This window comes from Bos indicus x Bos taurus, chromosome 12, assembly GCF_003369695.1.
Source record: "Bos indicus x Bos taurus breed Angus x Brahman F1 hybrid chromosome 12, Bos_hybrid_MaternalHap_v2.0, whole genome shotgun sequence".
Taxonomy (NCBI): domain Eukaryota; kingdom Metazoa; phylum Chordata; class Mammalia; order Artiodactyla; family Bovidae; genus Bos; species Bos indicus x Bos taurus.
The window spans coordinates 15,948,175-15,971,503 of NC_040087.1; the positions used below are offsets into that span (position 1 = coordinate 15,948,175).

Below are 23,329 nucleotides of genomic sequence, written 5' to 3' on the forward strand. Positions count from 1 at the left end.
AAATAAAAAACCTAAAGAGGGTGAGCACGCCCACAATTTTCAAAGCAGTTCAAATGATCTGAAAATCTCAGAATATAACCCAGTGGTTTGACCCTAGGCTCCACAACCAATATCCTAGCGACAGCATCGGTCTCATCAACTCAAAGTTCCAGCCACATAAATTGTGTGCACCTGTTTAGAAAGAGCTGATGCCAAAACATGAGCCTCGCCTTTCATCCCGCCTTTCCTGGTTTCTGACAGATAGCTGCCAAAAGTAACTACCGAGGGACTATGAAGACAAAGTAGCACTCCTTAACTCCGAGAACACTGAGTCGGTATCACTGCCGGGAAATAAGCAAGCCCAAATATAACCAAAAGTAAAGACACCTTTCCCTAAGAGGTCTGGGGAATGCGTGACCATATTCCGGCACCCTTCCATCTCACACAAATGAGAATACCACGCAAGAGCTCTCAGGCTCACATTAAATGGTAGTGACCTAGCAAAGTTTTCCGTCTGAATTCACTTGCTCCCTCAGGATGACAGCGAGAAACCCGGCACTAGCACAAGGGTCTTCTGCAGAGTTAAGGGTGGGACGCTCACGGAGGGATGAAACGCCCGGCGTGACCCAAGCAGGATGGAGGACCGGTTGGGCCTCCCCATCCTGGGCGCGTCCAACCAACCCCTTCCCCCCCGGTACCCACACCAATTCACAGGATTCAAGCTTACCTCCTCCCCGAGCTTCCTTCGCAAGCGCAGTTCGGAGGTGGCACGGCCACCTCAGCTCCGAGAAGCGGGGGAGGAGACTCTGTCCCCGCGCCCGGCCCCGGGGAGACGACGGCGAGAGGGAGGTGCGCGCGCGGCCCCCGGGAACAGGCCCTCGGCTAGCGAGGGACTCCGGGACGGCTGGGAAGCAGAGCCTGCTCGCCGCTTCGCCAGGGTCGAGCCAGCCTGGGACGTAGGGAAAAAAAAGAAAGAAAGAAAGAGACTGGGGAGTAAGAAAAGACAAGGAAAACACTATCAGGCCTCAAAACGCCACCGGAAGTCAAGAGTTTGCCCTGTTCCTCAGAAGACCGAGGCAACTTCCGGCCTCCAGATTAGTCGTCAGAGCGCAGGCTCCGCCTCCCTTGTGGACACGCCTCCCTGGCGTGACGTCGGCCCTGAGGCGTTCGGTGAAATCAACAAATCTGTGCTACAAATCTGTACTTTACCTGAAAACCCTGGAGAAGAAACCAGGAATCCGGGAGAGCAGAAACTCCCACTTTTAAAGTGAATTTAAGAGGAAGAGCTTTCTCCTTTTATTACATAATTTCTTACAATAAACGGCTATTGTAAATGTGCAGAATGGCACATTTGTTGTCGAAATAACTGCAGCCATTCATTTCCCTCAAAGTTTTTATTGAGCAGCTGAACTGGAGAGACGAGCGGTATTTGTCTTGTTTTTCATGCCCCTCTGACTTCTCAGACAGTAACAGCTGTCGCCTATTACTGTGGAGTAAAAGGCAAGCACGACTGCGTCTTTAAAGGAGCCAGCAGAAATTTACTGTAAATTGGGAGCAGAAACCTTGACTGTACTTCTAACAACCTTCTTTCCTTGTTTAGGATACAATGATCTGCATGAAGTTAGTTACTGAAATTGCTTGAGATGGCTAGTCAAATGTCACGGATCAAGAAAAACCCAGTACCTAGCCTCTCACAAATTAAAAAAAAGAAAAATGTAAACCCTGGTCGGCGTTAATTTCAAGGTACCGTTTATTTTGTTCTTTGACAAAACCAAAGAATGAGAAAACCTTTGATCAAAACTACTGATAAAACTCAAAAAGAAATGGGTACAATGGTTTGGCTGAAATCAGTAAATTAAAATATGGGAACAGAGTGAAAAAATCAAGGGCATTAAACATTCTTGACGACATGCGAAGCTATTTTAGCGACAGCAACTAGAGCTTCTGAACACGTGGGTCTGATGTAACTCTCTGGCAGCAAGAATCCATATTTGCCTTTATCTCGAAGTTCAAATGTAAACGAATATTTGATGCCCAAGTCATAGATCCAGTCGTCTGAACCTCCAGGAGCTAGATCTACAAAAAGGAAAAAAAAGAAATTACTTTCTGAAATACAGATGTTTCGAGTTAACTAATAAGGTGGATTTTTTTTTCTAAAAATGAAAATAGCCTTGCTTTTTTTCTGATTATTATATAAGTTTCTGGAAGAAAGTAGAGATTGAAGGAAAGCAGTTTAAGGAAGAAAAGAAAAATTATCCATGTAACCCTACCAAGAACTGATGATCACCGTTTATATTCTAGTGCTTTCTTTTTCAGTGCATACTTGAACATAATTTTTTCCTACATAAATAAGATCATTCTGTGCAAGCGGTTCAGTAACATTTCTAAACATAATCTATCCTGAGCAGCTGTTTGTATTCAGTTCAGTTCAGTCACTCAGTCCTGTCCGACTCTTTGCCACCCCATGAATCGCAGCATGCTAGGCCTCCCTGTCCATCACCATCTCCTGGAGTTCACTCAAACTCACATCCATCGAGTCGGTGATGCCATCCAGCCATCTCATCCTCTGTCGTCCCCTTCTCCTCCTGCCCACAATCCCTCCCAGCATCAGAGTCTTTTCCAATGAGTCAACTCTTCGCATGAGGTGGCCAAACTACTGGAGTTTCAGCTTTAGCATCAGTCCTTCCAAAGAAATCCCAGCGCTGATCTCCTTTAGAATGGATTGGTAGGATCTCCTTGCAGTCCAAGGGACTCTCAAGAATCTTCTCCAACACCACAGTTCAAAAGCATCAGTTCTTCGGCACTCAGCTTTCTTCACAGTCCAACTCTCACATCCATACATGACTACTGGAAAAACCATAGCCTTGACTAGACGAACCTTTGTTGGCAAAGTAATGTCTCTGCATTTGAATATGCACCCCACTCCAGTACTCTTGCCTGGAGAATCCCATGGACGGAGGAGCCTGATGGGCTGCAGTCCATGGGGTCGCGAAGAGTCAGACTCCACTGGGCGACTTCACTTTCACTTTTCACTTTCATTCATTGGAGAAGGAAATGGCAACCCACTCCAGTGTTCTTGCCTGGAGAATCCCAGGGATGGGGGAGCCTGGTGGGCTGCCGTCTATGGGGTAACACAGAGTCAGACACGACTGAAGTGACTTAGCAACAGCAGCAGCAGCAGTTCATAGTCAGTCATCTTACTCAACTCTTGGAATGTTAATAATATTTTTGGTTGATTTCCTACTGTTTTCCAGGTAGACAATCATATAATAAGCAAAGTGACCACTTTTTTTCTTTCTAATACCTGTACTTGAATTAATTACACAAGTCTTTACTGAAGTGCTGAAAAATATTAATCAACAGTGCATTAGTTAAGTTACTCATTCAGCAAATGTTTCTAATAGTTATTATTAATATCTGGCATTTATTCTTCCAACTATATTTTTATACTTACACATACACACAGATTTGTATTGAATGAATGCATGCATGAAGATGGAATTATTTCATCAAAACAGGATGTTTGTCTACAAGTTCCTCCAGCCCTGAAGGAACAATAGTAGAGAAGACGATGGGAATCAAGAAAGGGGTGATTTGTGAAAGGAAGCTGTGGTCCAGAGCAGGGACCTGGGTCAGCAAAGGCAGAGACAGACTGTGACAGCAAGAGACAGAAATACCATGTGGACCAGTCTAGCCTCAGTTTGTACTGAGATTGTCTGGAATGACTGAGGAGGAAGAGGAAGATTCTGAACTTTCTGGTAATAAAGCCTCATGTACTCAGGTAATTTATTCAGTATGAATGTTTTCACCCCCCTGTAGATCATTCCAGTTGAAGGAAATTCTGGGACTTCAAGTATATCATCTCAAAGCCTTTTCACATGCCATTCCCACTCCCTGTATCTTCCCCACACCTTTGTTTGGCAGCCACTTGCAGGGTAGGTCTCACAGACACGTCACCTACCGAGAAAGATCTTCCCAGGCCACCTGGGCTAAGTTGCCTCTCTCTCTGGCAGTCATTTTCAAACCTTTACAGTTATTTAGAAGACTCTTGAGAGTCCCTTGGACTGCAAGGAGATCAAAACAGTAGATCCTAAAAGAAATCAACCCTGAATATTCATTGGAAGGACTGATGCTGAAGCTCCAATGATGTGAAGAACTTACTCATTGGAAAAGACCCTGATGCTGGGAAAGATTGAAGGCAGGAGGGGAAGGGGATGACAGGGGATGAGATGGTTGGATGGCATCACTGACTCAATGGACATGAGTTTGAGTAAGCTCTGGGAGTTGGTGATGGATAGGGAGGCCTGGTGTGCTGCAGTCCATGGGGTCACAAAGAGTTGGACATGACTGAGCGACTGAACAACAACAAATATGCTTATTTTATGTTCTTCATTATCAATGGGATTATATTTTACTATTTAATTGTTTACATCAGAGATTGGCAAGCTTCTTCTGTAAAGAACCAGATAATTAATATTTTAGGCTTTGAGGGCCACATAGTCTATGACACAGCTACTCAATTCCACTGTCATGAAAGTTATATAGACAATATGCAAATGAATGAGTGTGGTATGCTCGAATAAAACTATTTGTGGACATTGAATTTTATGTAATTTTCACATGTCACAAAATCTTATTCTTCTTTTGGTTTTCTTCAACCATTTAAGAAATGGAAAAACCCATTCTTAGCTTACAAGCTATCCAAAAACAAGCAGTGGGCTAGATTTGGCCTGTGGATTATAGTTTGCTGATGGCTTCTTACATGCTTATTTTCTGTTTTCTCTTCTCCTGTTGAAACCCCTCCAGTTTCAAAAAGAGCTAAATTGTTTGTTATTCCCTCTGTGGACACAAAGGAATCCCTCAATAAATACCTCCCGGCAGAGATTAAGATATTTGTTAAGAACTTGCCACATACATGTTCTCATCAGTGTGATATAAACAAAGGATGTTCAACTCCAGCATGCCATGAGCTATACTCTTGGACACAGGTTGTCAGTTAAAAACACCTAATGTAAATGGCATGCCTAGATTTCCACAGTGTTCAACCTGCACAACCTTACATGGTGGCCTTGGACATCTTAAACATTCTTTTGAACTTGTATGACCTTTTCTGCTTCAGTCAACTAATGTGATACCAATTCTATAATCCCTACTCTATAGGAAAGAGCATAATTTCTTAAGTATCATTTTGGTTCCTTTTTAGTATGTATATTAATGTAGCTTTGTTCAACAATGTCATAGCTATTATTCTTCCATCTCCAGTTGTTATAATCCAATTGTTTTACATGTGACCATGTTTTAAAAGATTCTGCTTAGAAAAATTAAATCCACACAGAAAAACCAAACACAAATTTCTTAGTACCTCACAGTCCCCCAAGATCTGAAGAAGAAATACTTACATAAACTTTCTGAACCACTGCCATGTGTGTATCTGATATTTCTATGAATATTCTCCATAGCGAAGACTGCTTCTCTGGCCACTAGAGACTGAAATCAACAGAATATGGAATTTCAGTTAATGTGCAGCTTTAAAACAAGACAGGTACAAGTTTCTAAAAAAAAAAATCATATAGTAGTTGAATCAGGCTGTAGATATGAAGAAATAGCAGAATGGTTGTTGTCAGGGGCTGGGGTGGAGGTAGGAAGAAAATGGAGATACTGGTCAAAGGATACAAACTTCCAGTTATATGGTGAATAATTTCTAAGGATCTAAAATACAGTCTGATGACTCTAGTTAACAATACTATTTTATATACTTAAAAGCTGCTAAGAGAATAGATATTAAGGGTTCTCACCACAAAAGAAAAAAGAATTATGTGAGGTGATGAATATATTAATTAACTTTATTGTAATCATTTCACAATATATATATGTATAAAATAATCACACTGTACACTTTAAATTTACACAAAATTAAAAGTCACTTATATCTCAATAAAGCTGAGGGAAAATGGTACAATGAAAATCTGCATTTATCCAAAAGGTAAATTGAAAAGAATAAATTAACTTTTAAAAATGTTTCTCTCTTTATGGAAATCACAGTTGGGTGGCTAAAAACACAGATCCTTCCAATATAATGAAATTCTTATTTAATTTGAAGAAAAAAGAATTCTAACATGCCTTTTTAAGGATTTCATTTATTTTGTAAAACAAAGCATGCATAACAAAGTTATACTGTAAGACAAAGTATAACTATATTTCAAAGACAAACAACTAGGCAAAATTATCACCGAGCTTTAAACTCAGCTTCTCTAAACAACATGCACATCTCAGGTATGGATGATTCCCTCCTCATCCTTCTCACACACTCTATTTCTTTTTGTGTGTAAAATGTGCAAAGACTCATCAAATAAAAAAGATTATATCCCTGGAGTGCAGCAAGATGGTAACTAAATTCCCTGCTCCGTTATTTTTGTTTCTAGCTTATGCAGATCTTTCCTGAAACTGGCACTAACATTATAGTATTTACTGTCACTCCTTTGAATGACCCCGAGGAATATCAGTGGATATGATGCTGTGTCACCCCCTGCTCAAAATAAGTTTTAATGGAACCACATGACCTACAGAATAAAATGTAAATTTATTCTGACATTCAAACAAGCTAACTGTTCTTCACAAATGGACCTCATCTGCTTTCTGAGGGATCAACTTCCTTTTCTTGCCCCTACATTTCCCTGAACGTAATTCCTGTGGGGAAGCTATGGCCTCTGCTTAGAATGTCTTCGCTTCCCTGTCTACTTACAGAAATCCTATCTTTCAATATTGTCTGAAACCGTACCTGGTCCTTGACTTCACTAGCACTTTACCATTCCTTCTTCTTTACAGTACGTTACATCTTCAGTTCTGTTCAGTTCAGTCACTCAGTCGTGTCCAACTCTTTGGGACCCCATGAACCGCAGCACGCCAGGCCTCCCTGTCCATCACCAACTCCCGGAGTTTACTCAAACCCATGTCCATTGAGTAGGTGATGCCATCCAACCATCTCGTCCTCTGTCGTCCCCTTTTCCTTCTGCCCTCAATCTTTCCCAGCATCAGGGTCTTTTCAAATGAGTCAGCTCTTCGCATCAGGTGGCCAAAGTATTAGAGTTTCAGCTTTTACATCAATCCTTCCAATGAACACCCAGGACTGATCTTTAGAATGGACTGATTGGATCTCCTTGCCATCCAAGGGACTCTCAAGAGTCTTTGCCAACACCACAGTTCAAAAGCATCAATTATTTGGCACTCAGCTTTCTTTACAGTCCAACTCTCACATCCATACATGACTACTGGAAAAATCATAGCCTTGACTAGATGGACCTTTGTTGACAAAGTAATGTCTCTGCTTTTTAATACGCTATCTACGTTGGTCATATCTTTCCTTCCAAGGAGTAAGCATCTTTTTCATGGCTGCAGTCACCATCTGCAGTGATTTTGGAGCCCCCAAAAATAAAGTCAACCACTGTTTCCACTGTTTCCCCAGCTATTTGCCATGAAGTGATGGGACCAGATGCCATTATAAGTCCTCAAGGTGGAGACTTTATCCCCTCACTTATCTGTTTCCCTCTGAATGAATTAATAAGGCCACCCTTAGCTATCCCAGTCAGAAGGGAGTTGTACCATCTGTGCCACTTATTTAACAGTTACTCCCTTGAAGAAGGGAATGGCTCTCCTTCCCAGTATTCTTGGCTGGAGAATTCTATGGACAGAAGAGCCTGGAGGACCACAGTCCATGGGGTCGCCAAGAGTCAAAGACGACTGAGTAACTAACACTTCCACTTTTCATACTATAGAGCAGGGTCACCAACCTCCGGATCACAGAGTAGAGCCAGGCCACACAGCAGGAGGCGAGCGGCAGGCAGGCTAGTGAAATTTCATCTGTATGTACAGCTGCTCCCCATTGACTCGCATTACAGCCTAAGCTCCACCTCCTGTCAGATCAGCAGCGGCATAACAGGCTTGAATCACCCCAAAACTATCCCCACCCACCGATCCCTGGTGCCAAAAAGGTTGGGGACCACTGCCTTAGAGTATAGCAATCTGTAACATTTGCTAATGCATGAGCTCTGTAACCATATAATATTCTCTTAAAGGGCAGGGCCCTACCCAGTGCTTCTTTCAGTGCCCATCAAACACAGTATTTTACACATAATAACTCAACAAACACTTGTTGAGTTATCAAACAGCAGTCCAAAAATAACTCAAAATCACATTAAATCTATTTCCAGGTCATGATAAATACCCTCTCACTTCTCCAATCACCAATCAAGGAGCTTTCCTTAAAAATTTCCCCTTGAGAAGAAAAAGGAATCCTAAGAATATTCAAAAGCAGAGACATTACTTTGCCAACAAAGGTCCATCTAGTCAAGGCTATGGTTTTTCCTGTGGTCATGTATGGATGTGAGAGTTGGACTGTGAAGAAGGCTGAGTGCCAAAGAATTGATGCTTTTGAACTGTGGTGTTGGAGAAGACTCTTGAGAGTCCCTTGGACTGCAAAGAGATCCAACCAGTCCATTCTGAAGATCAGCCCTGGGATTTCTCTGGAAGGAATGATGCTAAAGCTGAAACTCCAGTACTTTGGCCACCTCATGCGAAGAGTTGACTCATTGGAAAAGACTCTGATGCTGGGAGGGATTGGGGGCAGGAGGAGAAGGGGACGACAGAGGATGAGATGGCTGGATGGAATCACTGACTCAATGGACATGAGTCTGAGTGAACTCCGGGAGTTGGTGATGGACAGGGAGGCCTGGCGTGCTGCGATTCATGGGGTCACAAAAAGTCAGACACGACTGAGCGACTGAACTGAACTGAAGTATCAAGTATGTTTCTGTTCTAAAGGAGTTATTTTTAGCAACTGCAAAGAACTTTACATTTGTCATCAGGAATTGCTAGCCCCTAACATGGCTATAGTTTATTCTGTTAAGAGAACCAGGACAAAACAAGTCAATGAGAAATAAACCACTACATAAAGATCAGAACTTGGGCAAGAACTGGAATGTTGCCACAGCACCTCCATTGACTAGAGAGCATCTAGGGTGATGATTTGCTCAAACCTAATCACAATCCATCAAGAACCTTTGCATCCTCATCTTTTGTCATCTTACCCAAGCATAGAATATCTGTGACTAAAGAGTGGTTCAGGGACTAGCAGGCTGTGTGAGTCCTCTTTGAACTCACTGTACCATCCACTGCATTCCACAAAAGGAGGGATGGTCTTGCCTCAATGCTGAAATTGGAGTTGCTTTTAATAGGACCAAATCCCTGCAAGTAAGGGAGGTCAGTGTAAAAGCAATTCCCAATGCTAATATCAGATCAGTAAGTACTGTGCTAAGACTTGACCTGTGGCAGGCTTGCCATAGAAAACTAGTCACCACAAACAGACCATTAATTTCAGAAAGTCTTGTCCTTGGCTTCATATGCAGGTCAGGTCAAGGTGGACTGGTTCCCTCCTGACATCCCAAGAGCTTGTCTGACGCTTTCCTAGGTAGCCCCTCTGCTGGACAGAAGTTCATGTCCTCAGAGGAAGGCTCAGTCCTTCACAATCTCTCAATGAACCCTGGCCCAGGGTGACTCTCAAAAGAGTTAGATCAAGATACAAAACATCTGTCCCCCTTCGTACTCTATGGGAGAATAGTTTCCCCCACAGTTTTCGATTCTTGAACTAAGTACTATTTTACTTATGAAATGCTAACAAAAAATGAATTAAGCAGCACTTACCAGCTCCTCGTGGTCTTTGCTTCTGCTTCGGCTGTAGGAATATGGAAACACTATCTTCTGGGAGTAGGAATGCATGCTGATGTAAGCTTTAATGTGCTTGATATTTCTTCTCAAGAAATCAGCCACCGCCTTCACTTCTGGTTCCGACTCAGGGTAAGTTCCACAGTAGATTTCTGAGCACGAGGAACTTGAGGCACCCTCTCCTGGAGTGAAATCGATGGAGTGGAATTATAAGGGGCTACATGTCCTATTGGCAACCCACTCCAGAACCCCTGCCTGGAAAATCCCACGGACAGAGGAGTGTGGTAGACTACAGTCCATGGGGTCGCAAAGAGTCGGACACGACTGAGCAACTTTCACACATCCTATTTATGATCTCCCTGGCAGTGTATTCTCCTAATATCTAGGGAGTAACATTTTTAGATAAACAGATTTAGTTGAGCGCTCTAAACATGTTTGTGACAATGTCATCGATGGTCTGTACTCCCAATGCAGGGGGCCTGGAGTTCAGTCCCTGGTCAGGGAACTAGATCCCACAAGCAGCAACTAAGAGTTCACATACCGAAACTAAAAAAAAGGAAAAACAAAGAAACCACATGCCACAGTGAAGACTGAAGATCCTTCATGAGACAACGAAGACCCAGTGCAGCCAAATAAATAAATAATTATTTTTTAAAATGTTGTCTGTGTTTATTTTGAATTCAAAATTTATATGCCCTCATAGCAAACAATCCACCAGTTATGGCCTATCTTGCTATCTTGCAGCTATGTTGCAGTCTCAAGAAAGTGGCTGTGAGAATGTCAGAAATGCCACCTCTGCCTCTGAATGTGTGGTTACATGAGAAAGATCTCTAATCATTGTAAGGTTGGTTTTTCTGAAGTGTATAGTTTGGTTGTTCTTGTGCTCAGTTGAGTCAGACTCTTTGAGACACTTTGGACTATAAGCTCCTCTGTCCATGGGATTTTTCAGGCAAGAATACTGGAGTGGATTGCCTTTTCCTTCTCCAGGGGATCTTCCCGACCCAGGGATCGAACCTACTATGTGTCTTGCGTCTCCTGCACTGCAGGCAAATTCCTTATTGCTGAGCCACGGGGAAAGCCAGATATGTGTAGTTTAAAGATCACCCACAATATAGCCCACAATAGAAAAGTCTCATTTGGGAACTCAGGTCTGCTTTCAGTGCTTCTTCTAACCTGCTAAAAAGATTAGTAAATAAAATGGGATGGCAATATTTGGTGCCAGAATAATGCACGTCTATTCCTTTGAGAAATTAGAGTAAACGTCATTTTAGATGGCAGCCTGACTCTTAACACTTTTCTGTACCTAAGTCAAGGGTTGGGGCCCAGGGAGCCACCTCTGTCCCCAAAGATTATCTCTTCTAGAAACAGTTTATTAGCCTCAAATTGCCTCCTTCACTTGTGTTCTGCCAATCAGAATCCTCCACCGATAGCTTGAAGTGGAAATGCAGTTTCTAGTTTTAAGCTGCTCTCTTGAAAACAAAGAAGATAACAATAACAGTGCCAGCTGGCTTGCAAAGAACACAAGTTGTATGTCAGGAACTCTGCTAAAACTTATAGGGATATCTCATTCAATCTTCACAGCAAATCTATGAAGCAAAGGCTGTTATTTTAGGAGATGCAAATTGGGCATTAGGGGTGGTGACCATTGTTTACAGTAGATGCTATGGAGCATACTGTTAATCAGCTTATCACTTGATTTCAATCTTGGCATTTTTATTTAATAGTTATCTGGCTTGGGTGATTTTTTTTTTTTTTAACCTATGAGTCAAAAGTTGTCCAAATTAGTCTTTATAGAAAAGAATAATGGTAATTAAAGATGAGGCCTTAAATTGAACACCACTTTTAGACTTTCATTATAAGGACTGTCAGGAATTTCCATTCTATGTAACATCAAGAGAACTTACTTAGCCCCACAGGAAATCTGACTGCCCATATGTTCTCTGGCTTTCTGAAGCAGCCAAGCAAGACAAATTCTTTTAATTCAATGGATGCTTTACGTTTAAAAAAAAAAAAAAAAAAAAAGCCACTTTTGGCACAACATGGGTATTTGGCACCATCAACTTCTAACAAGTTAGAACTTTTCATTTCAAATATATATTTTTTGGTTTTATTTTTAAAATGCCATTTACTCCATAAGGCACTGCTAATTGTTAAGACTCAACAGTAACAAGAACAAAAAAAATTCTAATCTTCTATTTTGGCCATTAAGCTGTTTATCCCTCACTTGTATTTCCATCAGTCTTCTAGTTCAGTTCAGTTTAGTTCAGTCGCTCAGTTGTGTCTGACTCTTTGTGACCCCATGAACCGCAGCACGCCAGGCCTTCCTGTCCATCACCAACTCCTGGAGTCTACCCAAACCCATGTCCATTGAGACGGTGATGCCATGCAACCATCTCATCCTCTGTCATCCCCTTCTCCTCCAGCCCTCAATATTTCCCAGTGTCACAGTCTTTTCAAATAGGTGAGAAAGAGTAGAATTCTTGTACATGCCCTAAGAGGCAAAGCGATATTGATTTTTTACAAACCTATCTATACTTTAATTTCTTTTATCTATTAAATGGAAAAATCATAAAATGCTTTGCCCAGTGCCTGGTATATACGGAATGTTCAGTAACTGTTGTTTATCATCATTGTCGTCATCATCACATGGATTGGGACACAGAGCAGGCCAGTGTGCATTGCAGAGATGAGATGAGCAGAGAAAGGACCCACTGAGTCCCCTAAGGTGCTCCAGGCCCAGTTTCAGTCTGTTTCCAAGGTCTGCCTGAATCCTGGTCCTTGGGTTCCATGGGCTACTCCATTATCCTTACAGAGTCTGCCTTTCTTACTTAAGCTTGCTTCATTTTCTTCCTTTTATTGCAACAGAAACAAACTTAATGTTTGTTAAACATTCCGCCCCCCCAACCCGGCACCCAAGGAAATGTTGTGCTCAGGTCTTTCCATATATTTTTGTTAGTTTTTAATAAATAATGTCATTGGACAAACCATATTTGATAGTTTAGTTACCTTTGAATACTTTTATTTAACCCCATAGGTACAAGTTTATCATTTCAAATGTAATCAACATAAAAATTACTTGTGAGATATTTTGTGTTACTTTTTCATTCAAAGAGTCTGGTGTATATTTCACCTTCATTGCATGTCTCAGTTTGGACAAGCCACATTTCCAGTGTTCCATGGCCACATGTGGCTAGAGGCTACTGTAATGAACAGTGTCACCTCAGATTCTCATTTTATGACTGTCATTCTAGAGATTTCAAACTTTTGTTCGAAAGAGTCATCTAGAGTCAATCTGTTTTTCAGATTCTTTTTTGCCTTTAAATAGGGATGTTAATATGGACAAGCCACTGCATCGCTCTCAGCCCAAATGCTTCATCTGTACCAAGAGGTGCTTGGTCTTCCAGGTCCCTTCATGTTCAATCATTCTTTGATCTATAAAAAGTGGGATCAAAAAATACCTGGAACAGCAAACTCACTGATACAAAAAGTTAGTTAGAAACCACCAGGGGCTCCTATGGGTGGAGAACAAGAAGCTATTGCTTAACTGTTTTAGAATTTCTGTCTGGGATGATTAAAAATTTGGGGAATGGATGTTGGTCATGGTTGCAAAAGATTGGGAATGCAGTCAAAGTCACTAAACTATAGTTTTTAATGGTAGAAGTGGCAAAATTTTATGTTATATATGTTTTACTATGATTAGAAAAATTAAAAGACCATATGGTCTCTAGGAAAAGAAATGAAATACTTTCTATCTCACACCAGTTGCAAAACCTTGTAGTTTAACTTCACGTTTCAAAAAACTTGTTAAAAGAAGTTTGAGACCAGAGGTCCTCACAAATACCCTCTGTTGGAGACTGAATTCTTCTTTCCCCTGTATGTGTGCTAAATCGCTTCAATCATGTCAGACTCTGTGACCCTATAGACTGTGGCCCACCAGGCTCTGCTGTCCATGGGATTCTCTAGTCAAGAATACTGGAGTGGGTAGTCATGCCCCCCTCTGGGGGATCTTCGTGACCCAGGGATCAAACCCAAGTCTCTCACTACTCCTGCTTTGGCAGGCAGGTTCTGTACCACTAGCACTGCCTGGGAAGCCCCACTCTACCCCCAATTCCTGTGCTGAAGCCATAAGACATTATGTGTTATATCTGGAGATAGGGCCTTAAAGGAGGTGATAAAGTCATAAAGTAAGGCCCTGATCCACTATACCTGGTGTCCTTATAAGAAGAAAGGAACACCAGGGCTGTATGCACACAGTGAAAAGGCTGTGTAAGGACACAGCAGGAATGCAGCCATCTGCACGCCACGGAGAGAAGCTGCAAGAGAAACCCACCCTGCTGATAACCTTGATCTTGGACTTAGAACCCCCAGAACTACAAGAAATACATTTCTCTTGTTTGAGCCTTCCACCCTGTGATATTTTGTTATGGCAGCCCAAGCAGACTAAGATATCCCTACCTCTATTTCCATACTCCAAGGCCAAATTTGCCTGTTACTCCGGGTGTTTCTTGACTTCCTACTTTTGCATTCCAGTCCCTAATGAAAAGGACATCTTTTTGGGGTGTTAGTTCTAAAAGGTCTTGTAGGTCTTCATAGAACCATTCAACTTCAGCTTCGTCAGCGTTGCTGGTTGGGGCATAGGCTTGGATTACCGTGATATTGAATGGTTTGCCTTGGAAAGGAACAGAGATCATTCTGTCATTTTTGAGATTGCATCCAAGTACTGCATTTCAGACTCTTTTGTTGACCATGATGGCTACTCCATTTCTTCTGAGGGATTCCTGCCCGCAGTAGTAGATATAATGGTCATCTGAATTAAATTCACCCATTCCGGTCCATTTTAGTTTGCTAATTCCTAGAATGTTGACATTCACTCTTGCCATCTCCTGTTTGACCACTTCCAATTTGCCTTGATTCATGGACCTTACATTCCAGGTTCCTATGCAATATTGCTCTTTACAGCATCGGACCTTGCTTCTATCACCGGTCACATCCACAACTGAGTATTGTTTTTGCTTTCCCTCCATCCCTTCATTCTTTTCTGGAGTTATTTCTCTGCTGATCTCTAGTAGCATATTGGGCACTTACTGACCTGGGGAGTTCCTCTTTCAGTATCCTATCATTTTGCCTTTTCATACTGTTCATCGAGTTCTCAAGGCAAAAATACTGAAGTGGTTTGCCATTCCCTTCTCCAATGGACCACATTCTGTCAGACCTCTCCACCATGACCCATCCGTCTTGGGTGGCCCCACATGGCATGGCTTAGTTTCACTGAGTTAGACAAGGCTGTGGTCTGTGTGATCAGATTGGCTATATTGTCACCCTGCTTATTTAACTTATATGCAGAGTACATCATGAGAAATTCTGGGCTGGAAGAAGCACAAGCTGGAATCAAGATTGCTGGGAGAAATATTAATAACCTCAGATATGCAGAAGACACCACCCTTATGGCAGAAAGTGAAGAGGAACTAAAAAGCCTCTTGATGAAAGTGAAAGAGGAGAGTGAAAAAGTTGGCTTAAAGCTCAACATTCAGAAAACTAAAATCATGGCATCTGGTCCCATCACTTCATGGCAAATAGATGGGGAAACAGTGTCAGACTTTATTTTCTTGGGCTCCAAAATCACTGCAGATGGTGACTGCAGCCATGAAATTAAAAGACGCTTACTCCTTGGAAGGAAAGTTATGACCAACCTAGACTCCATATTCAAAAGCAGAGACATTACTTTGCCAACAAAGGTTCGTCTAGTCAAGGCTATGGTTTTTCCAGTAGTCATGTATGGATGTGAGAGTTGGACTGTGAAGAAAGCTGAGCACCGAAGAATTGATGCTTTTGAACTGGAGAAGACTCTTGAGAGTCCCTTGGACTGCAAGGAGATCCAACCAGTCCATTCTAAAGGAGACACGTCCTGGGTGTTCACTGGAAGGACTGATGCTGAAGCTGAAACTCCAGTACTTTGGCCACCTCATGCAAAGAGTTGACTCATTGGAAAAGACTCTGATGCTGTGAGGGATTGGGGGCAGGAGGAGAAGGAGACGACAGAGGATGAGATGGCTGGATGGCATCACTGACTCAATGGACACGAGTTTGGGTAAACTCTGGGAGTTTGTGATGGATAGGGAGGCCTGGCATGCTGCGATTCATGGGGTCACAAAGAGTCGGACACGACCGAGTGACTGAACTGACTGACTGAACTGACCTCTTTTTCCAGCTCACACATACACACAATTTTAATGCAGAGGAAAGGTAAAATGAACATAAAATGAGTAAGTAGGCTTTGCAGGACAGTGATGGAGACATAGATATAGACAACAGACTTTAGGACACGACTGGGGTAGGAGGAAGGAGAGGGTGGGATGTATGGAGAGAGGAGCTTGGAAACCTACATTATCATATGCGAAATAGATAGCTCATGGGAATTTGCTGTATGACTCAGGGAACTCACAACGGGGCTCTGTAACAACCTAGAGGGGTGGGATGGAGAGGAAGGTGGGAGGGAGGTTCAAGAGGGAGGGGACATATATACCTGTGGCTGATTCATGTTGTTGTTTCACAGAAACCAACACAATACTGTTAAGCAACTATCCTTCAGTTAAATATAAAAAGGAATAAAAAAATTAAAAAAATAATAAATAGGCTTGATATTATCATTTCCTGTTCCTAAGTGAGGTGCTGTTTCAGATTCTTTACAAAGTATTATAAAGGCTGCTGCTGCTGCTGCTAAGTCACTTTAGTCAAGTCCGACTCTGTGCGACCCCATAGATGGCAGCCCACCAGGCTCCCATCCCTGGGATTCTCCAGGCAAGAACACTGGAGTGGGTTGCCATTTCCTTCTCCAATGCATGAAAGTGAAAAGTGAAAGTGAAGTCGCTCAGTTGTGTCCGACTCTTAGCGACCCCATGGACTGCAGCCCACCAGGCTCCTCCGTCCATGGGATTTTCCAGGCAAGAGTACTGGAGTGGGGTGCCATCGCCTTCTCCAATTATAAAGACACATTCTATTAATAGTTGTAGGGACAAGGAAGAGATAAAATTTCATTCTTTCTTTCTCACTGTCTTGCTCATAAAGTACTGAAGAGATTCTGGGGCACTCAGCAAAAAAAAAAAAAAAAGAGTTCCTTACTGTTATTTTTTATTTGGAAATCTCTCTTATGTATAATATATTACTGCTGCTTCTGTTCCTGCTTTTAACTCTTGTGACATATAATAATACAACCGCAGGCCTAATCAGGGGTCTGAGATATTTTTTGATGACAATAACAGAAGATATTTTGACTACTTGGTTATTCAAATTAGGTAACATTAATTTACCATAAAAAACATTAGGTAAAATAGAGTAGTAAAAAACAAACAAACAAAAAAAGCTTGCAGATAAAAGGAGTTTCAAAAAGGAAGTTATATCTGAAGAGTGATTGTCAGACTCAGAAGAATTTCAGCAAATTTGAAGCCAGGCAGCCTGGCTTTATATCTTAGCTCTGCCGCCTCCTAGCTCTGTGCTCTTGAGCAAGGGACTTAACCTTTTCAAGTCTGGGTTTCTTCATCAATGATGTGTAGATAATGAAACCCAGGGGATGAAGTATATAAACTACTCACCACTTAGCAACTGTCAGCTCTGTTTATTCAGAGGCCTTTGATAATTAGCTGCTGCTTCTCTGACTCCCTCCCCAGTTATTACTGCCCATGGGGGTCTTTATGCTTCGGTGGGCACTTTTATTGGACAATCTTAATGATGGCTTTTACAAAGAAACCACTAAATGATTCCCTTGAGCCTGAGGCAGGATCAGCTATTATTTCCTGTGTTTTCTTACTATGTCTGTGGCTTTCTTAGAATGCACAGACTCATTTGAATAACTTTCTGAGACCTGCTCTACGTGCCAGGTACCGAGCTAGGTAATGGATAATCGTCCTTACCCTCATGGAGTTTCTGACTGAAGAGGGAAGAGGAAATCAAGAAAAAAGTACTCTATTGTGAAGTTTTTGTATCTATTAGGTTGGCCAAAAAGTTCATTCAGGTTTGTCCTTAAGCTCTTACTGGAATGAAGGTTTTGGCCAACCCGATACATTGTGACAATGATGAAATTATGAGTTTTCACCTGGGCTTCCCAGGCATCACTAGTGGTAAAGAACCCACCTGCCAATGCAGGAGACATAAAAGACATGGGTTCAATCCCTGAGTCCGGAAGATCCCCTGGAAGAGGAAATGGCAACCCACTCCAGGATGCTTTCCTGGAGAATCCCATGGACAGAGGAGCCTGGTGGGCTACAGTCCGTGAGGTTGCAGAGAGTCAGACACGACTGAAGCAGCTTAGCAGGCAGCACTTCTTTTCTAAAGGAAATACAGAGGATCATGTGGCTATGACTGCGTATGGTAAAGGAATGGGAAGAAGAGGCTATTTGCGTGGCTTCAACAGCTTTGCTCCCTCTATGGTGTCCTCATAGAGCCACATGCTCCCACTTTCAAAAATATAGATGATTCCAGCTCATTGTTTAGCTTTGTAGTTGTTTCCCAAATGTAGCAACTATGAAATATCCTTGGAGAGTGGGCGAACTAACACCTACCTCCCTGAGAGCAGACAATATCCTTGAAAGCCCAAGTCAGTGTTCACTGAGTACTGTAACTCATTTGAATCAAGGAACAAGGAATTCCTACTGTGCTGAACACAAGTTTCTGTTTATGATATTCATGAAAGAAAGAACTTAAGAAAGTGAATGGTAAGAGGGAACACAAAATGTTTGGGGACTTCCCTGGCCATCCAATGGTGAGGACTCTGCACTTCTACTGCAGGGGGTACAGGTCTGATCCCTAGTCCTCGTCGGGAAAACTAAGATTTCACAAGCCAAACAAACAAACAAAGGTTTTGCAACACTATAGAAGTAAATATTTTCCTAAACAATTGAAAACGAGAGGTACCTATCCAACTCTTGTCTTTGATATCCCCATAATGAAAGCTATTTGTTTATGAAAGTAGGAGATTTAGCGGTCAATCCCTTATGATTCTAGAGAAAAAGAATTTTAGAACTTTGAAGCTAGAAAGAACCTTACAGAACTGGTCCAACTGGCTTCTTTTAAAGACATGGCTATTAAAACAGGGAGCACAGGTTAAGGATGTTCTGCTGATTTTAGCCAACCTTCACATCATTGCATTAAGCAAAAAGTTTCTTATTTCAATTATTTCCTGATTCAGATAGTCCTCCCCTCTAATTAGCTTGAATTAATGGTAGGCTGCAGTCCATGGGGTTGCAAAGAGTCGGACACAACTGAGTGACTTCACTTTCACTTTTCACTTTCATGCATTGGAGAAGGAAATGGCAACCCACTCTAGTGTTCTTGCCTGGAGAATCCCAGGGATGGGGGAATCCGGTGGGCTTCTGTCTCTGGGGTCGCACAGAGTCGAACACGACTAAAGTGACTTAGCAGCAGCAGCAGCAGCAATGGGTTTTTAGGAATATTGCCTTTTAAATGAAGAGACGTTGCTAGAGTTTAAGCAAACAACCTACCACACCAGTGTTTGGAGGCAAAGTTCCTGTTCAGGTCTGTTCCGACACAAGCATTTTTTTCATGTAAAGAACGATTCTTTCTCCACATTCGATCCTAAATAAACAAAACACAGATTACCAGAGCACCCATGTTTGTGGTTTAGAAAAGACGCCACTTTTGATGACAAAGTGGCCAGTGTTGTGTTTCTCTCCTTTAACCCCATCTCTTCACCCGGTCACTGTCTTCACAGTACTTCTTGCATGGCCCCTGTTCTATTCAGGTCTTAATTGGGTTCACTCAAACTTGAATCAAATGAAATGGTGATATTTGATGAGCTTTGACCTACCAAAAAAAAAAAAATGTCAGCTGGTTTTTGTAGGCTGCTTACTGGCCTTCTTGTTAGGTCTCGTTTCCTTTAATTTTATGCATTGCCATTTTCTATCTTCTGTCGTTCTAAGAAAAGTAAAATAACTTGGTGTTTCAACTCAAAACTATGAGTCATGAGTTTCTTTTTTTTTTAATTGAAATGTATTTGACATACAACATTGTATAAATTAAAGATGTTCAACATGCTCATTTGATTTATTTACATATTATGATTACTACTATTGGGATAATTAGCACTTCTAACCTGTCACATTAATTCTCTCTTTTTTGTGGTGGAAACGATTAAGATCAAGTCTTTTAGCAAGTTTGATGATGATAATACAATGTTGTTGAATCATGAGTTTCAGCGCTCTTTTTAGATTGAATCCAACATTCACTTAAAACCTACAGGAAGCAGAAAATATCTCTAGTTTGATGGTGCCTGTGATTGTAGTGATTCAACTCCGGTTTCTAAATGTAAAGCAAAAATAGCCCATTGGGTTCTTGGGGTAATCTGGGAATTTAGTCTTGTAAACAGTTGCATAGACTTTGTTTGAGTTCCGGGTTGGGATGCCATGGCACCCTTCCCCTATTCCACCAACCCTTCTGCCCAGCCTCCCGGTCTGTTTCCAACCCCAGGCCTGTGAGTCTGGCAGCAACAGTTGCTCTGAGGAAATTGGGTTCTCATACTTCAGGAGTTAGTTGGCAGAGTTAAGATACAAAGGACGGTTGCAGAGTAAGACTATCTAAAGCGTGGCTGAACTCTCCACTGGGAGTCCAGTGAAGGCATAAATTTATTGTAATAGCAATCTATAAATGTGACCACTTATTGAACTCCAATTTTATGTTAGATACTATACAAGGTATTTCCCATTTACCTAGTTCAGGGTTTGCTCATTCCTACCTAAAAACTTTTGTTCACAGTATTCAGCTTCCCTGAGATTTTTCATCAATCTCCTTCACCATTCCCATCTCTTCTGCTTAAATTAACCACTACATAAAATAATTCCTGTATAATTCCTTATGTTTCTAATCACAGCAATTATGCCCATTCCCCTGAGTGTTCAAATGTGCTATTCAAGTATGTTTTTCATATATGTTTGACTGTTTTTATAATTAAAAAAATTTTTAATAAAAAATTATTATTAGAGTTTAGTTCTTTACAATGTACTCTTTTTCTTTTTTTTTTTTACACACAAGAATTAATTTATTTCAACCAACATTCACAAGTCAGAAAATTGAAGTTTTTATATGCCTGCACTTGGACACACACACACCTATTAATAAACTCAAGCAAGAAGTTTGCAGAAGTGTACAGGCCAGAGTTTTATGTGCTCCTCATTAAAGTAGAAAGGGCCGTACTTCATATTGCTTGAGTAATTTTATGTGAATCATGATGCTGTTGGATTAAAACGGTTTCCAGTGTAGACAAGACTGACCAATATACTCCTACATATGTTCATGATTGAGTTAAAGCGTACTAGGATTAAATTTGCACATTGATTAGCGTGCAATTCTGTTCTGATGCACATTCCATTAGAATGCCGTTCTAATTCTTGCAATTCATGATTTTTATAAATCAAAATACCATCCAAACAACTAGTAAGAATGAACGGATGGGGGCACCATGTATCAAGGCAGCTAACATCAAAAAAGAGATAAAACCAGACCTGCGCCACTCTTGCTGGGAAAACACCCCATTACAATGAAGTAGCCTTGCCAAAAAAGCCAAACCTACATCTTATTAATCTTCCAGAATCCAAATATCAAGTTTCAGAAAATACAGAGGACAAAGGAACGTGTTAAACTACAACACGGCAACATGATGAGTAAATCCAGGCAGGAAACTCTCTTCTTCAGTGAAACAAGTTGCAGGGAAATAGAGAAAAAGAGATATGGGGAGAGAATCTATGGATTAAAATAAAAATAAAGGCTATAAAGCAATCACAATATATCAACCTTATTTGGATCCTGCACCAAAGAAATGAACATTTTTAAAAAGCTGTGGTATGATAGGAAATTTAAATACTGATTAGAAATTTTATGATAGTAAATAATTATTGTTCACTTTTAGGTATAATTGTATTGCTATTTTTTAAAACCTCAGTTAGATGCATCCTGAAATATTCATTGATGAAATGATATCTGAGATTTGCTTCAAAAGGATATGGGTAAGATAGAAGGGAGTTGGGGATACAGATGAAAAAAGATTGGCCATGAATTGATTCGCTGTGTGATAAGCACATCAAAGTTTACCATACAATTATTTCCACTCATATATGTTTGAACTTTCCCATAATGAATTAAACAATTTTTTTTCATAATAAAACCATTATGCTGGGATCCAGGATTCTATGAATAATTCTGTCTGTGTATCCTGTATGCTCTAAAGGAGTGTGTTTTGTTTTCTTTGCCTTCACCTACCTTTTTCCATGTGTAGTCATAACCATCCACATTAACCACTGGCATAATATAGAAATCCATGTGCTTCAGAAGATTGGTATACATCTTTTCTTTCCCGTAGTAATAAGTTACCTACGGATTAAACCAAGTATATTTGATAACGCATCATTTACCTCCTTTTAAACTTAGCCTGTTTCTTTTTTTTAATTGAGATATAATTGACACATAATCCTGGAACAACACAGGTTTGAACTGTGTGGGTCCACTTGTAGACATTTTTTTCAATATTAAGTACTAGAGAACTACACGATCTGCAGTTCATTGAATTCACATAGGCAGAACTGTGCACAGATGGAGGGTCTACTTATAAACACACATAAACTTATGTGAGGATTTTTGAGTGTATGGAGGGTGGGTGCGCCTAACCACTGCATGTTTAAGGGTCAACTATATTAGGTTCAGGTGTATTACCTAATGATTCAATATTTGTATATATAGTGAAGGAATCACCGCAATAAGTCTAGTTAATATCCATCTAGCTAACATCCACTAAACTTGGTCTATGGTTTGTTTTTTTTTTTAATTTGACATTTAGATTTGCACATTTAACTTTCAGGAAGAGTATTAATTCCTTGAAAAGTCTAGACTTAGGGTACTATGCTGACTACTACTACTACTAAGTCACTCAGTCGTGTCCGACTCTTAGCGACCCCATGGACTGCAGCCTACCAGGCTCCTCTGTCCATGGGATTTTCCAGGCAAGAGCACTGGAGTGGGGTGCCATTGCCTTTTCCGACTACTCTGACAAGTGATGGTGAATGTCCTGGACATGGGACAACTGGTCCTCCTATTTAATGGAGTCAGAAGACAGAACTATATGTTTTCTAAAACTTCCTTCAAGAAACAGAATTCTTTATTAATACATAAAGCCCACCACAAAGATTTAAGGAAACAAAACCTAGATATATTTCTACTCTTTTTATAATAATCTGCATCAGTCACCACTTAAACTAACCTTGTCTCATTCCCAGACATGTCTAGATAATATTTTCTGCATTATCTTATAAGTCGTGAGCTAAATGTTTGCTAGAATTGAGTGTATTTCCCAAGCATTCAGTCATTTGGCTTTAAAGTAGGTGGTAGCTTTTCCTAGGTACTGACTATGAGTTTCCTATCAGACATTATCTGACACTGCTCTTCTGTGCTTTAGATTCATACCCAGCTAGGGTCGCATATTTTCACATGATCCAAGGACATCCACATTCCAGTGACTAAGAAATTAATCCCCAAATGACTGACTATAGATGCAGGAGAACCACAAAGACAAATTTCAGGTAGTTAAATGACTTCATCTGGTGACTTAGAGGTAAAGAACCTGCATGGCTAATGC

At 41.0% G+C, this 23,329-nt stretch overlaps 2 protein-coding genes across 7 annotated transcripts in view; both read right to left on the reverse strand.

Moving 5' to 3' along the window:
* The window catches only part of ZC3H13 (zinc finger CCCH-type containing 13), a 103,821-nt gene extending 102,756 nt beyond the window's left edge, over positions 1-1,065 (reverse strand). For 3 of the 5 annotated variants that reach the window (XM_027557201.1, XM_027557202.1, XM_027557200.1), the window contains exon 1: positions 707-1,065. The gene's annotated coding sequence lies outside the window, so the exon portion shown is untranslated. The remainder of the gene's footprint in view (positions 1-706) is intronic. The other 2 variants (XM_027557204.1, XM_027557203.1) reach the window with 1 other exon arrangement.
* A 640-nt stretch (positions 1,066-1,705) lies between these two features.
* CPB2 (carboxypeptidase B2) overlaps positions 1,706-23,329 on the reverse strand; it is a 57,743-nt gene continuing 36,119 nt past the window's right edge. For both annotated transcript variants that reach the window (XM_027557205.1, XM_027557206.1), the window contains 5 exons: positions 21,961-22,071; positions 19,191-19,284; positions 9,676-9,878; positions 5,379-5,466; positions 1,706-2,055 (listed from right to left, as the gene is read on the reverse strand). In XM_027557205.1, the coding sequence (XP_027413006.1) occupies positions 1,871-2,055; positions 5,379-5,466; positions 9,676-9,878; positions 19,191-19,284; positions 21,961-22,071 (681 nt within the window). In that variant the 3' untranslated portion in view covers positions 1,706-1,870. The remainder of the gene's footprint in view (positions 2,056-5,378; positions 5,467-9,675; positions 9,879-19,190; positions 19,285-21,960; positions 22,072-23,329) is intronic.